The 16,017-nt window shown below is 35.9% G+C and overlaps 1 protein-coding gene across 13 annotated transcripts in view; it reads left to right on the top strand.

Annotated features, from left to right (window-relative positions):
- SMARCA1 (SNF2 related chromatin remodeling ATPase 1) overlaps positions 1 to 16,017 on the top strand; it is a 1,054,017-nt gene that overhangs the window by 17,665 nt on the left and 1,020,335 nt on the right. For 7 of the 13 annotated variants that reach the window (XR_011998183.1, XM_072743667.1, XM_072743668.1 and 4 more), the window contains exons 8-15: positions 68 to 199; positions 1,159 to 1,227; positions 6,461 to 6,570; positions 8,385 to 8,611; positions 9,550 to 9,671; positions 12,277 to 12,312; positions 13,244 to 13,396; positions 15,509 to 15,641. Coding sequence is in view for 11 of the 13 variants with exons in the window: in XM_072743667.1 (XP_072599768.1) it covers positions 68 to 199; positions 1,159 to 1,227; positions 6,461 to 6,570; positions 8,385 to 8,611; positions 9,550 to 9,671; positions 12,277 to 12,312; positions 13,244 to 13,396; positions 15,509 to 15,641 (982 nt within the window). In the remaining 2 variants the exon portion in view is untranslated. The remainder of the gene's footprint in view (positions 1 to 67; positions 200 to 1,158; positions 1,228 to 6,460; positions 6,571 to 8,384; positions 8,612 to 9,549; positions 9,672 to 12,276; positions 12,313 to 13,243; positions 13,397 to 15,508; positions 15,642 to 16,017) is intronic. The other 6 variants (XR_011998184.1, XM_072743672.1, XM_072743666.1 and 3 more) reach the window with 1 other exon arrangement.

Raw genomic sequence — 16,017 nt, 5'->3', positions numbered from 1 at the left:
GATAAAGAGCTGAATTTTGAGCATTCTGATGAATAAAGCAATGTTAACATAACTATTATTTTTCCAGCTTTCAGAGATTGTTCGTGAATTCAAGTCAACTAACCGCTTACTCCTAACTGGAACACCTTTGCAGAATAACCTGCATGAACTCTGGGCATTACTCAACTTCTTATTGCCTGATGTCTTTAATTCTGCAGATGTAAGTTTAAGTCCTATGTTTTAAATGTAATTTTCTTATGTTCACAGACATCTGTTTTCAAAGCATAGAATGTAGTTTGAAATTTATAATTCTTTTTCATTTGTAATTCTTTGTGCATTTTGGTTTTCTCAGAAAAAAGTTCTTAAGTGCACAGTTTTCAAATGGGGATATTTAGAGAAATAATGATTCTTTTCTTTGAGATTATTCTGCCTGTTAAACTTTGCGAATATTGCATTGCTGTCAAAAACTTACGATATGAGATTAGACTGAGTTCACGATTGTAAATTCAAAATTTTCTTCTAATTAAATTGGAAGGGCTTTCTACATACTAGTATGGCAGGTGTAGTCTTTAAAATGGTGTTTGATTATTATAGTCATTAATATTTGGTAAGTACTAAAGACCTCATGATGTGTGATTCGAAAAACAACTTATTTTGTGAATGTATGATTTACATTGTTTTTATCATTAACACAAGGTTATGCTAGTGCAGCAAACTGAATTGAATGATTTAAGGACATTGGAGCTTGATTTTTCTCATTCCTGAAATTAATTGATAATAAAAAGTACCAAGTTCAACTATCCATTGGTTTGTATACCTTATCTTGCTTTTGCTTATTTTTATTATTTAGAATTTTCATTATCATTATGTACCTTCAATTTTATATTCTTACTCCTACTCTACCTCTTAACTGGATGTAATGCTACTATGGTATGAGGAAGCCTAATAAAAGTCTTTTAAGGAAACACTGCTGGTGGAGTTCAAATTTTAACTCCTCTGGTATTTTAGCTATTTTGAAAAGTAAATAATATTGACCATCACAGTGAACACATTTTTGAAAGTGCTTTTAAAATGAATTACTGCTGTATCATTGGATAAGAATTTATACGACATAGTTTATTAAAAAAAAAAAAAGCCAACCACCTGTGTGCTTACTGCAGAATTTTCACCCCTCTACAGGACTTTGACTCTTGGTTTGACACTAAAAATTGTCTTGGTGATCAAAAACTTGTGGAAAGACTTCACGCAGTAAGTAATAGACAAGAAAATTTAATAATTAAATACATACTGAACCAGAAAACAAAATGCCATAGAATCTGTTTGAACTTGTTGGTTTTACCTCTTGGCTCAGTGATACTGCTTCTCCCTCCCAGTCTTTCTAGCAGCCCCTTTGGGAAATAACTCAACTCTGTTCTCAGCCTGTCTAGGGAGTAGCGTTTTTGCTTTGGCTCTCCTGCATGGATAGTGTGGTCCTCTCCAGTAGAAGCTGTTCATACTCCCATACCCCACAGGTCCTTAAGATGGCATCAGGATTTTCTAGTTCCCTAGTGCCATTTCTAAGCCACTATTTCTCCACCCTCATGTATACAGTATAGAACTCTTTCTTTTAAGGTGAAGTTATCTTGCAGGTTCATCTTCCACCCATTCTCTTCTCTGTTATCCACTCATCACCAGGTAACTCCCTCACATTCATTAAATACCAGTTTTCCATTCTTTGATAACAACTCCTTATACCTTTTTTTCTTAGCTCTTTCACTTATGTTACTCCTCTACTTATTCTGTTACCTTACAGAGATCTCCAGTCTTTGGATCCCTGATTTTTCTCATCCATCACTTCATTTCTGTTGTTACTTTTTTCTTTAAAAAAAGACTTTATTTTTAAGTAATCTCTACACTCCACATGGGTTCAACTCATAACCCTATTATCAAGAGTGTGTAGGCTCTACTGACAGAGCCAGCCAGGTGCCCCTGTTGTTACTTTTTTCTGTGTCAAACAATAAGCCCATTTTTTGGTCACTTAAGCCACCTTTTTATTTTTTATTTTTTTAAAGATTTTATTTATTTATTCATGAGAGAGAGAGAGAGGCAGAGACACAGGCAGAGGGAGAACTAGGCTACATGCAGGGAGCCCAATGTGGGACTTGATCCCAGGACTCCAGGATCATGCCCTGGGCCAAAGGCAGGCACTAAACCCACTGAGCCACCCAGGGATCCCCCTTAAAACCACCTTTTGCCAATACTTCAAACTCTTTCTTTCTTGTCCATCTGCCATTTCTGCCCTAGAAGCCCTAAACTGGAATAGTATAACTGTCTCTGTCTTTGGGTTTGAACTCTGCTTCTACCACTTATTTTCAGAGTGACTTACTCTGTATTGGGGCTGTTCAATAGTGATAAAGAAGATTATACAACTGTTTAAATTGGAAAAACTCCAATTTCATGTTCTGTAACATAAGCTGAGATTTGATGATGTCAGTAGTCCTTCAACATGGCCTTGTATAGCATTCCTTTCCATTTCCTATAACAGCTATTTCAGACTTTTACTAATCTCCCTAAGACTTCCATTCCAGATACTGCCTGATCTCCTCCTTTCTCAGCAAGTAACATCATTATTTTCTCAAAGAGAACAGAGAAGTTGTTAGATAGGAACTCCTTCAAGGACATCCAGCTTCTAAGGATATCTGGATCTGTGTTACAGATGTTTTTTCTCTGAAATGAATGGAAGAGACTTAGCCTCTGGTCAGTGGCTAAGTCTTCCAACATGAACCCTGGATCTCATCTCTCCCTGTTTCTTTATGGATCTTTCTCCATAATTTATCCTTTATATTGACTGAATTTTCTAGCTCTCACTCTGTATTGGCTCTTTTTCCTAACATGGAAACATGCTCAAGTATCTTCCTTCTTAAAATCCAAACCCACACCCCTTATGCACCCACCCTCACACATAAACAAAATAATACTCTCTCAACACTGTATAACTGTAGCTGTGATTCTGATTTCTTCCCATGATAGCTAAGTTTCTTGAATAAGTGGTTCATTTTCTCCATCTCTACTACCTAATCTCCTGTTTACTCTTGAATCCATTGACCACTGGCTTCTATCCATTTTACACAACTGAAACTTACCCTGTAAGGTCTTCATTTTCCACTTGCTGAATTCAAGGTACACCTTTTGCTCAGTATTTTGGCTTCTCTGTACTGCTTAGTATTCCTAACCACTCCTGCATGAAACCCTTTCCTACCTGGTTTCTGGAGGTACAGAATGGATTTTCTCTTACTTTTTTGGCCACTCCTTATCAGTCCCTTTTATGGTCTTTTCTTTCTCAGTCTGTTCCTGAAAGTTTAGTATTTTGTAGGGCTTTGTCTTTGACTTTCTTTTTTATATGTGCTCTCTTTGGGGACCCGCTCGTGTGGTTTCAGCTACCTCTTATCTACTTATAACTCCCAAATTTATCTTTCTAGATTTCTCACCCAGTTCCTGCATATCCCACTGCCTTCTGAGTCTTTCTGTATAAATGTCTCACAGGTAGTTGAAACTCTTAAGAATCTGTCTTAGACAATTTTTTAAAGATTTTATTTATTCATGAGAGACAGGGAGAGGCAGAGACACAGGCAAAGGGAAAAGCAGGCTCCATGCAGGTAGCCCGACGTGGGATTTGATCCCTGGTCTCCAGGATCATGCCCTGGGCTGAAGGCGGCGGTAAACTGCTGAGCCACCCAGGCTGCCCTGTCTTAGACAATTTTAAGAGGCTCAAACCAGAGGCCAGAAGTTGTCTTTTACTCTTTCCTTTTCCTTAACTCCCATAAATCTCTAATAGTAATAGCTGTTGTTTACTAGTGTCTGCTGTGGTTAAGCTCTACACAAGTACTACCATAAATTTTCACAGCAGCTTTGGAAATAGGTATCATTATCCTTATTTTAAAATGCTTGTCTTAAAAAAAATAAAATAAAATGCTTGTCTTGTACATATACCATAATTTTCTTTGATGAATGGATGAGGAAACAGGCTCAGAAAAGCTAAGGAACTGGTCCAGGCTTACAATAGCTGATCAGAGGCCGAGGTGATTGTAGAATCAGCTTGATCTGGGTTTGAATTTGGCTTCTACCACTTACTAGCAAAATAACTTCAGTTAAGTTAATAAAATTGAAGGCCAACTGGGTGGCTTGGTTGGTTGGGCATCTGGCTCTTTGTTTCAGCTCAGATTTCATATTTCAGGGTTGTGAGATGGAGCCCCGAGTTGGGCTCTGTACTCAGATAGAATCTACTTGGGATTCTCTCTTTCCCTTTCTCTGTTCCTCCCCCTGCTCTCTCTCTCCCCCCCCTCAAATAAATAAATAAGTGTGGTAACTGAGGGCTACCTGGGTGGCTCAGTTAGTTGGGCATCTGGCTCTTGGTTTCAGCTCAGGTCATGATCTCAGGGTTGTAAGAACAAGCCACTAAGTGCCAAGTGTGATGGATGGACTCCATGCTGACAGAGTCCACTTGAGATTCTATGCCTCTCCCTCTGCCTGTGCTATTTCTCTCTAAAATGAATAAAATCTTTTTAAAAAAGAAATTAAAATAATCACATTTCCCTTAAAGATTTATTGTAACGATTTTTAAAAGAGATTTTATTTATTTATTCATGAGAGACACACAGACACAGAGAGGCAGAGACATAGGCAGAAGGAGAAGTAGGCTCCCCTTAGGAAGACCGATGTGGGGCTCGAACCCGGGACCCCAGGATCACAACTCGAGCCAAAGGCAGATGCTTAACCACTGAGCTACTCAGGTGCTCCTATTGTAAGGGTTTGGTACTCTTTGTTGTAAAGTGCATGGTGCACTGTCTGGCACATTACGGGTACTCTATAGATGATGATAGCACTATTATTTCTTTGTGATAGAATCTGTCTTGCAGGTATACACTGATTATTTCAATTTTTTCTCCCTTTGTCCATATATTCCTTAACATTGAACCATTTTCTCTTCATTCAAATATTTAACTGTTTGGAAATGGCCTGCGTTTTTATCTCACTTATAGAGAGTCCCTGATCCATACTGTGAATTAAGATTTTATCTAAGATTTAAAAATCTTGTTGTTTTTGGATGCCTGGCTGGCTCAGTGATTGAGCATCTGCCTTTGGCTCAGGGTGTGATCCCAGAGTCAGGGGATTGAGTCCCACATTGGGCTTCCTACATGGATCCTGCTTCTCCCTCTGCCTGTGTCTCTGCCTCCCTCTGTGTGTGTGTGTGTGTGTGTGTGTGTGTGTGTCTCATTAAAAAATAAATAAAATCTTTTAAAAAAAATCTTGTTGTTTCACTTACTGTAATACCTTCTAGGTCCATTCATGTTGTCACAAATGGGAAAATCTCATCCTTCTTTTATGACTGAGTAACATTCCATCGTGTGTCTCTGTGTGTGTATGAGAGAGAGAGAGAGAGGGAGAAAGGGAGTATAGACCACATCTTCATTATCCATTCATTTATCAATGGACACCTAAGTGTTGCTTCTGTAACTTGGTTATTGTAAATAATGCTGCAAGAAACATAGGGGTGCATGTATCTTTTCATAATAGTGTTTTCATTTTCTGTGGGTAAATACCCAGTAGCAGAATTAGTGGATCATGTGGCATTTCTATTTTTATTTTTTTGAGGAACTTCCATACTGTTTTCCACAGTGGCTACATCAACTTCTATTCCTGCCAACGTTGTATGAAGGTTCCTTTTCCTCCATATCCTTGCCAACACTTGATATTTCTTGTCTTTTTGGTACTGGCCATTCTGATAGGTGTGAGGTGATGTCTTATTGTAGTTTTGATTTGCATTTCCCTGATGATGAATGATATTGAGCATCTTTTCATATGTTTGTTGGTCATTTGTATGTCTTTTCTGAAAAAATGCCTATTTATCACCATCAAAATTTATTCGTATACAGAATAAAAAAACAAATGTATGAAAGCAGCTTTTTTAAAAATAAAAGATTGGGGCAGCCCAGGTGGCTCAGCGGTTTAGTGCCAGCTTCAGCCCAGGGCCTGCCTTGTCCTGGAGACCCAGGATCGAGTCCCACATCAGACTCCCTGCATGGAGCCTGCTTCTCCCTCTGCCTGTGTGTCTCTGTGCCCCTCTCTCTCTGTGTCTTTTATGAATAAATAAATAAAATCTTTAAAAAAATAAAAATAAAAGATTGTTTCATGCTTCTTCAAAAGTCTGTGATCTTGTTGTCTTATTTTTTAATGTATTTTGTGCCATCAAATAATGAATATCTAATTTAGGTCCCCTATTCTGATTTTTTTTTTTTAGTGTATGTGTTGCTGAAGTGAGCACTATTCTGATTTTTTAATGGGCCATTACTTCGTTTTTACTGAGAAAGTTGGCAACTGGCATTGGTAGTGTTTTTCAGGTTATGCATTGGGAAGTAAATTTCACATTAGGGTGTTGCCAGTGAAAGATTTGGTTTATAATATTAAATATTTTATAAACTTTTATAAAACTATCACTTTTTAGGTTTTAAAACCATTTTTGTTACGTCGTATAAAAACTGATGTAGAGAAGAGTCTGCCTCCTAAAAAGGAAATAAAGATTTACTTGGGACTGAGCAAAATGCAACGAGAATGGTGAGCTATTTATTTAGAATAAATAAATTTATTAGAATATTATTGGAATATATTTACATATAAAGATTTATTAAAATTTAGCTTTGTAGTGGTTCAGTTATGCCCTTATTTTTTCAGTTATGCCTTTATATTATAATTTACATTTTATGTTTAAATGGCAAGTTAGATAGTTCAAATGCTTTAATATAAAATTGATGAATATTTTTGTAGCCTTTGGGAAAGAACATGGGCCTTGAGTCTATAGATCTGTATTTGAATCCCATGCTTTGCATCTTAGCAGCTATTTAGCTTGGGTAAATTATATAACCTCAGTTTCCCTTCTGTAAAATGGGGATAATAGTATTTAGCTTATGAGTTGATGTCAGGGTTAAAGAGGCTAATGTCACTTGCATATTTGTTATTCTTGCTTTTTCATCAGTGAAAATAGTAATAACAGTAATAAGTAATAATAAGATGGATGAGAATAGTGATTGTGAATATTAAATAAAAGCTGAATTGGTTTGATAAAGACAAGCAAAGCAGGAAATTGACGAGAAGTCCCAAGGTATCATAAATTGGACATACTTAATGTAATCATGCTGCTTAGAGAAGCAAAATGTTGTGGGGCATCATTTTGCCCACAAGTGGTTCAGTAGGTTAGGCATCTGACTCCATCTCAGCTTAGGTTTTGATCTCAGGGTCATGAGTTCTAGCTCTGTGTTGAGCCCACTTAAAAGAAAAAGCAAAATGTTGCTTATAAAGTAAATAAAGTTAGATGACTAATAATATATAATGACTTCTCTTCTACTGAAATCAGTATAGGGTAGTGGTGAAGAGTACATTTCTCTAGATTGAAACATAAGATCAAATTCTGACTTTGTCCCTTTTTGTGGCCCTGAGTAGGTTGTTTTCAATTCTCTTAGCCGCGTGAATTTCCATTTGTAAAGTGGGAGTGATTCTAGTACATACGTCAGAATTTTTGTGAAGATTTAACAAGATGATTTATATAAAGCCTTTCACATGATACCTGGCGCTTTCACTCGATACAAGCTGGCTGTTATAATTACATATTAATTACTGTTCAAGTGGATACATAGGTCTATATTCACCTGGTAAAGGTCAACAAAAGATAATGAATGTTTACAGATCAGAAAAAAATGCCTTAGGAAGATTAGGTATAAGAAATCATGATTGTTTTTAGCTCAAACAAGTAAAAGTTGGATGCCAGCTTTCAGCAAATATTGTAGTTATTGAATAATTATAATAGTTATCTGGATAGTTATCAGCTGATGGCAATTTGTAGCAATGGCTAAAGCAGGAGGAAACATGTTTGTAGGCAGCATAAAGTTAAAATCTTCAAAAGTTTCTTGTTTTTGCTGATCATATTTAGTCTCAAAATTGAGTTTGTTGTTTATCTTTAAATAGGACTCTATGCTGGTCACCAAAGGGATGTTGCTTGATGGCATTAAACTCTTTTTTTTCGGTAGTTTTTTAAGTTTTTGTTATTACAAACAGTGCTGTGATGAACACTATTCCACATATATTGCTATCCACAATGGACAAAATTGCAGATGTAGAATATTCACATTTTAAAACTTCTCTATCTTGTCAGATTGTCCTTCAGAAAGAGTGTACTAACATATCCATATCAGTTTATAAGATCCTTCTATTTCATCACATATTCACCGAAACTGAGTATTTTTTATTTTTTTCTTTTCAAATTTTTATTTAAATTCTAATTAATTAGCATATAGTGTAATACTGGTTTCAGGAGTAGAGTTTACTGATTCATCGATTACATATAATAAATGACTAATTATAGTTAAAAATTTTAGGTATACAAAAATCCTGATGAAAGATATTGATGTGTTAAACTCGGCTGGCAAGATGGACAAGATGCGACTCTTAAACATTCTGATGCAGCTTCGAAAGTGTTGTAATCATCCTTACTTGTTTGATGGTGCTGAACCTGGTCCACCTTATACCACTGATGAGCACGTTGTCAGCAACAGTGGTAAAATGGTAGTTCTTGATAAACTATTGGCCAAACTCAAAGAACAGGGTGAGTTACAAATCTATACATTAACATAAAATGACTTTATTTAAGTGACTTGTGTATGAATGACATTTTGCATCTTTGCTCACCATTCATTCATTCATTCACTCATTCAGCAAACACTTTTGAGTACTTCTTATTTGCCAGGAATTGTTCTATTGGCTGGGGGTATACAAAGATGCATAAGACAACAGTCTTTGCCTTGGACAAACAGTATAGTGAAGAGGGATAGTTGCAGTTCATTTTGATAAGTGCTATGATATGTTGAGAAATTGGGAGTTGGGGAAATCTTCACAAAGGTGACATTTGAAGTGAGTGCTGGAGAATGTCTAGAAGTAAATCATGGGAAAAAGGAGAGGGAAGCATTTTACAATGAAACAGAAGTGTGAAGAATGGGAATGGAGAGCTTATAGTATTTGGGTTAGAGTGGCAATTGATGAATCTGGAAAGTTGAATGGGGCCAGATTATGAAAGGCCTTTTACACACGCTTAAAGGAGTTTGGACTATTTGGAAGGCAGGGAGGGAGGTGTGTCATAGAAGATTTTGCTGTGTCAGCTGACACAATTAGACTTGTGCATTTGGAGGAGAACCTTTGAAGTGGTATGGGGGTTCTACTGAGGACGAGAAATGAGAAACAGGACACTAGTTGGGAGACTATTGCGGTGGTCTAGTGAAAGGTTGTAGGGACCCATCATTCATCCTTAGGACTGAGTAAAGGCAGACTTTAAATCTTCTCAATATGTATGGAGGGTTTCGAAGTTCTTAAATATGTATAATTCGCAGTGCATAATTCTGTATAGCATTCCTTCAAAGTGTAGGTGTGTGGGTTTCATGAAGGGTTCATGTACTGTATATTAACATGTGATGTTTACTTATATTTTTGTAACTTTCAAATTAGTTTTACACAAGTTGAATAACTTGCTTTTTGGGGGAAATGTTTTAGGTTCAAGGGTTCTCATTTTTAGCCAGATGACTCGCTTGCTGGACATTTTGGAGGATTATTGTATGTGGCGTGGTTATGAGTATTGTCGATTGGATGGACAAACCCCACATGAAGAAAGAGAGGTGAGGAAAATAAAACAAAACAAAACTTCAAAAATCAGAGTTCAGTTAAGCCATGTTTTTCATCATTAGGTAGTTTTGAACTTTGGCCTTTTTTAAAAGCTTGTTGCATAAATTCCTCACTAACACCTCTCTGTCTCTCTGAGATCTTCAGTTTGGCTTGTATTACAGTGACTCCTTACAAAGCGTCCTTTTCAAGGTCTTCAAAGACATCCTCACTTATCTAAAGGATACTTTACCATTACACACTTACCTCCTCTAACCACTGGTCTCTCTGGCCTTCTGAATACTGTTTCTCATCCTACTCTTTAATCTCTGATTCTGCCATTTTCTTTTCTTGATTTACTTCCTACAGTAGACCCTCGCCATTTGTGGAGTTTAACAGTTGAGATATTTCCAGTTTATGAGCAATCCTAAAGACTCATGAAACATAGTAATTGCTAAAGGGAATAATCTCCATGTTAGATTATTATAAAACTGAAATTGGACAACATAGGTGTAGGTGCTTATGCATTTGGATCCTAGAATACTAAAAGGTTGGTGTATGGGAATGAGTTACTTAGCTAGTGAGGAAGCTTACCTAGCACCCAGTGTCTTTCTCAAATTTAGGAATTCTTACAGATCTTTAGATTAGCCCTCATGAATGTCATGGGTCTAATGTATTTTAAACCATTTAAATACTTTTTTTGAGGGGAGGGCTTTGCCAATTTATCTTCTCTTTTCTGTGATCATCAAGGCTCTGTCTTTGGTTGCTCTTAAGTCTTTTCTCATGCTCTGGGCAGAGATTGTGATTTCATGGTATAGTGGAAAATGCATTGAACTTGGTTTCAGGAGACCTAAATTTTAGCACCAACTCCACCATTTTGTAGTGTATGCAAGCTGTTTAATTCTCTGAGCCTCAGTATCTTTAACTGTATTATTGGCGTAATATTAATACCTAGGACTCTTTTTTTCTGACAATGTTGTGAGGATCCTTGGATATAATAGATATGAATGCAGTTTTTAAGCTGTGCAGTGCAGAATATATTACATGTCATGAAATTACACACAGGCCACAAAGACTCTTAGTCCATGTTCCTGTCCATCCATAGATTCTGTGAGTGCTCTGTCCCTTGTGTGCTTCCTTATTGAAGCTTGGCTGTAGCATAGGATAGGGTCCATAGCAGGCACACAGGCCCTTTTCATATTAAGGGTTTACCTGCCACCCATTGCAGGGAAACCTTTTTGATAACGTTTACAAATATGAGGATGTTTCAAAGTTTACACTGGCCTCTGCTCTATAATAGTTGACCTTTTCTGAAATGGTAATTTGAAGCTTTATTGGGCTTTTGCTGATTTATTCCTCAGAATGGGTTTCTTCAAATCCACATTAAGCATAAGCCATATAGTGCTATTCAAAATGACCCTTTTCCCTGGAATGAAGATGATACTGAGGCAGAAAAGTAGCTGCTTTCTGACCTAAGATAGCCAATTTGCATTTCTTAGTGATCTCCCTGATTATGAACAGTGTGGACTTTACTTAATTATACCCAGATTATTCTGGTTTCTTAAAATTTCAAGTAATTTCTCCCTTCAGAGGCTTTGAATTACATGTTGACTTTAGATACAACAAAGTCAGAGCTGTTCTGTTCTTTTGTTTTTGTTTTTGTTTTTGTTTTTTTTGGCAATGTTCCACTTTCCCATTATACAGTTTGTCCACATAATAATTTCATTTATTTTCCTAGTAAGAAGGGAAAGCCACATTTGATTCTTTATTCTAATTATTTGCCGGCTGTTAATAAAGAATTCTTTTTCCGTAGTTCTCAGATTTGCCATTTCTTCATTCCTACAGCTAAATTCAGCTAGCTGGTCTCTGGTCATCCTCTGACTCAGTTCCTATAACCTTTACTTAATTGGCCTTCTTACTTTTATAGGGAAAGGATCTAACATTTGTTAAGCAAGTACTCTAGGCTAAGCGATGTATAGTTCCAACAGAGTTCTTTTAGCAGCCCAGTAAAGTATAATTTACTGGTATAATTCTCTCCACTTGAAACTGCCTCAGAGAGGTTAAATGCTTGCTTAGAAACACATATGTAACAAATGGTAATGATTCACACCAGGTTTTTGCTATTTCCTCTACGCCAAATTGCCTCTCACTACACCATGCTGCTTTCTATACTGCCCCCTCTACATGCTATATGGACCGCAGTAGTGAGTGTCCCCTTCTCTACTGCAACTTTTGATCATGCCATTCCATTAATTAAAAATATAACTTCCTGTATTTTCTGATTATAAAAGTCATATATGATTGCTGAAGGAAATTTACAAAATAAAAGTATTTCTGGCCAGTATCTTTTTGTATATATAATTTATATAAGTAATTGATATTATATTATATATAAAGTTTGGTAACATTTTTACTCAGCATTATGTTGTAGTTTCCTATATCAGTAATTCATTGTAAAAATAATTTAAGTATAATATTACATCCAGTGGAAGTACTATAAATAATTTATCTCCCAATTGTTGATCATTTAAGGTTATTTCCAGTTTTTCACTATTATAAACAATGCTAAAGCAAAAGTCCTTATACATAAATCTTTGTGCACATTTCTGATTATTTCCTTAGGATAAATTCCTAGAAGTGGAATTACTGGGTCAAAGGGTATGAACATTTTTAAGACTCTTGATGCATATTGCCAAATTGCTTTCCAGAAAGGTTGTACCAATTTCCATTCCCTGCAGCAATGTATGAGAGTGCCCGTCTCACCGCCCCCTCGTCAACATTGAGTATTATCATTTTATTAATCTTCAAAAAATGGTATTATGTTTTAATTTGCATTTATTTGATTACTAGTGAGGTTGAACATTATTTTTGTATTTATTAGCCATTCATATTTGTTCTGTGGATTGTCTGTTCTTTTTCTCTTTTTTTTTGGCTCATTTTCTATTGGGGTCTTAGTGTTTCTTTCTAATTAATTTGTATGAGATCTTTATATAGGAGGGATATTAACATCCCATTAATTTTTAAGACTCTTTACTAAATATCCCTGGATTACCTTACCAAATTTCCTCATTACTTCCCTGTTTGCTCCTTGTCACCATATGGAAATAAATCTACTCAACCTCTCCTTTATCCATTGCTCTCATTCACATTACTGAACTTTTTTCTCTCTTGGTCTTCCACACTATACCTTCTTTGTTACTCCTATCTAAACTAATGGGAATGAAGTTGAGATAGCTGACATTTTACCTCCTAGATATTTTTCAGCTCTCACTCAAAACATTTTCACCATTGTTGCTTTAAATGATTTAAACGATTTATTGCTTGCCTAGTTAAATTTGTGTATGTGATTGTTCTGAGTTTGTCTCTTTTGATGTAAGCTTCTAAAGACTAGGAACTTCATGTAATATATTTTCTACAGCAATTCACACAGTACATTATATAGGTATATGCTTAAGTATTTTTGAGATGGAAGAATATCATAAAGTGGGCTTTTGACTATGCATGTTAAAAATACTTATTTCTTAAGGACTCTGGTAATATAGTTTTATTTTTCTCTCTTTTTTCCATCTTCTGTGTCATTTAAAAAAAGGAAGCAATAGAGGCCTTTAATGCTCCTAATAGTAGCAAATTCATCTTTATGCTGAGTACCAGAGCTGGAGGTCTTGGAATTAACCTGGCAAGTGCTGATGTGGTTATACTATATGATTCAGACTGGAATCCACAGGTTGATCTACAAGCTATGGTTAGTAATCTTTAATGATGTCAGAAATTTATCTTAGCTAGGAATACTGTTGTTATTTATGCAGTACAGATGTAATTTGTGAAAAAAGGGCAACAACAACTTTTGGGAGGTTTTCTAAATATTATAATAGATTACCTTGGTAAACAAAGATACTGTGCTAATTGCAAAAACAGAAAAAACAAAAACAAACACACACACCCCAATCCTATTCCTGAATATTGAAGAAGACATATAATATGTCTTAATGAGAAAGGTTAAAAAGTTAATCTGTTGATATTAATTTTTCTGAACAACTAAATATATTAAGATCCTTAGCACTAAAATTGGGGGAGGTATGTTTTCGACTTTTGTAATAAGACATTTGGGGTGAGGAGGTAAAAAGGTAACAAAGGAATATATTCTAGGAAAACGTTTGATACCTAAGGACACATCGGAAACTATCCTACTGTTTAAAAAAAGAATTCAAGGAGCCATTTCTTTTACCTGTCATGATGTTGTCATTTACTGAGTTATTGCTACAACTTCTGGCAGTATGACTCACATTTTAAGATAATGTAGTCTCAGAAGTACAAATATGCAAAATAGCTATGCACTCAAAATCCTAGTAAATTACGGGATAATTTGCTATATTTGGAAGCAATTAAAGTCACATGTCAATGAGGCTTAGCTTAGAAGTCCTTCCTTTTTTAAAGATTTTATATGTTTATATTTTTTGGTGCTGAAACCTGGGAGTGAACTCACCACCTTCCGTTTTAAATTTTTTTATAACAGAGAACTGAAAAATATTGACTATCAGGGCATTTTTTTTTTATTTTGTTTTTTTAAGATTTATATTTTTAGGGGCAGAGGGAGAGACTTTCAAGCAGGCTCCCTGCTAAGCACAAAGCCTGATGCGGGGCTTGATCTCATGACCAGTGAGCTCATGACTAATGAGATCATGACCTAAGTGGACACCAAAGAGTCAGGCACCCCAGGATGTTTTTAGATTGAAATGCTTTTTTATCATCACTTTAGCATGGTACTGAGGTACCTGTTTGATATGAGCTACCTGTTTGATATGACTCCATAGAAGTAAGCCCCAGTAAGTTACAGGGTTATTAAACTCGGAAACCTGTTGATAACACTTCATTTCCTTAAAATTGTGAGACTATAGCTGATCTTTCATGATTGACTGATTTGAGTTTGAAATTTTAAGTTTGTATAGGGGTGTTGTATTCTCATTCAATGTGCTTTGTTGAAATTGTTGCTGAACTCTAGTGTTTTTATATTTAATTCAAGGGCTGTTTTGAATCTTGTTTCTTTGATTTTTTTTTTCTCGACTGCCCTCCTCCCTTCACCTGTTTGCTCTAGCAGCTTCAGTGTTCTAAAGATAATTCCCCTGGCTGTTTTTATATTGTTGGAACTTGCCATCTGTCACCTTTACTAACTATAAACCATAGGACCAATTCTAGACCACTGTATAGTAAGGATATTAATATACCATTAATTTTTATTACCTTTTATTACACATCCTTGAATTACCTCCATAAGCAGAAAGAACTGCTTGATCATGAAATAAAAGTGACTTGCCCCCATAGCAACCATTGCTAACTACTTTGGCCCTCACAAAACTACTTGCTAGTGTGGAAGGTGTTTGCATCTAGTGGCTTAAAGTTACTTAATAAACTCTGTATAGTCCTCATCTTAAAAGGGCTTTGGCTGCTGTCTATTAATGGGACAGTATAATAATATGGGCAGATATTTTTGGTCCCAGAGACCTCTAGATATTTTTTAAGATTTTATTTATTAGAGAGAGAGAGAGCACGAGCAAGGGGAAGGGCAGAGGGAGAGAGAGATAGAGAAGCAGACTCTCCACTGAGCCGAGAGCCCAACATGGGGCTCGATCCCAGGGCCCTGAGATCATGATTTGAGCCAAAGGCAGACGCTTAACCAATTGAGCCACCAAAGCGCCCCATAGATATTCTTAATACTCATCATCTTCCTTTAAAAAGTGGCAGGTCTAGAGAACTCAAAAACTAATTTAATATTCAGAATTTTATAGCATATGGTGGCTGTACTATATATTTTATCCAGAATACCCAATATATCTTATATTAGGATTCTTTCTTCTAGGATCGAGCACATCGTATTGGTCAAAAGAAGCCAGTACGTGTGTTCCGTCTCATCACTGATAACACCGTTGAAGAAAGGATTGTAGAAAGAGCAGAGATAAAACTGAGACTTGACTCAATTGTTATACAACAAGGTATTTATACTTGTAAACTTAATTAGGTGTTTTTTAAAAAAATATGCAATTATCTTTAAAGGAGATTACTTTTAATGTTGACTAAAATTCATAGACTTACAGGAAAAAAGCCATTTTAAAAAATGCTAATTTAAATCTATTTAATTTAAATCCTTGCAATCAATATATAGAGTAAAACTAGTTGAACATCACTACCTTATAGTTGAATGCAAGTGGCATGTCTTCTTAAATACCTGATATTATTTAGCAGTTCAAATGTCTAGTTAAAATTTTCTTAAAGATATTTTTTTACTTTATTTATTTATGAGAGATAGAGCACGTGCACAGGTTCATGAGGTGGGGAGGGGAACTGCAGAAGGAGAGGGAGAAGCTTGCT

Source organism: Vulpes vulpes, chromosome X (assembly GCF_048418805.1).
Source record: "Vulpes vulpes isolate BD-2025 chromosome X, VulVul3, whole genome shotgun sequence".
NCBI classification, from domain to species: domain Eukaryota; kingdom Metazoa; phylum Chordata; class Mammalia; order Carnivora; family Canidae; genus Vulpes; species Vulpes vulpes.
Note: the sequence above shows the minus strand (reverse complement) of the source record. Positions and strands in the feature narration are given on the sequence as shown.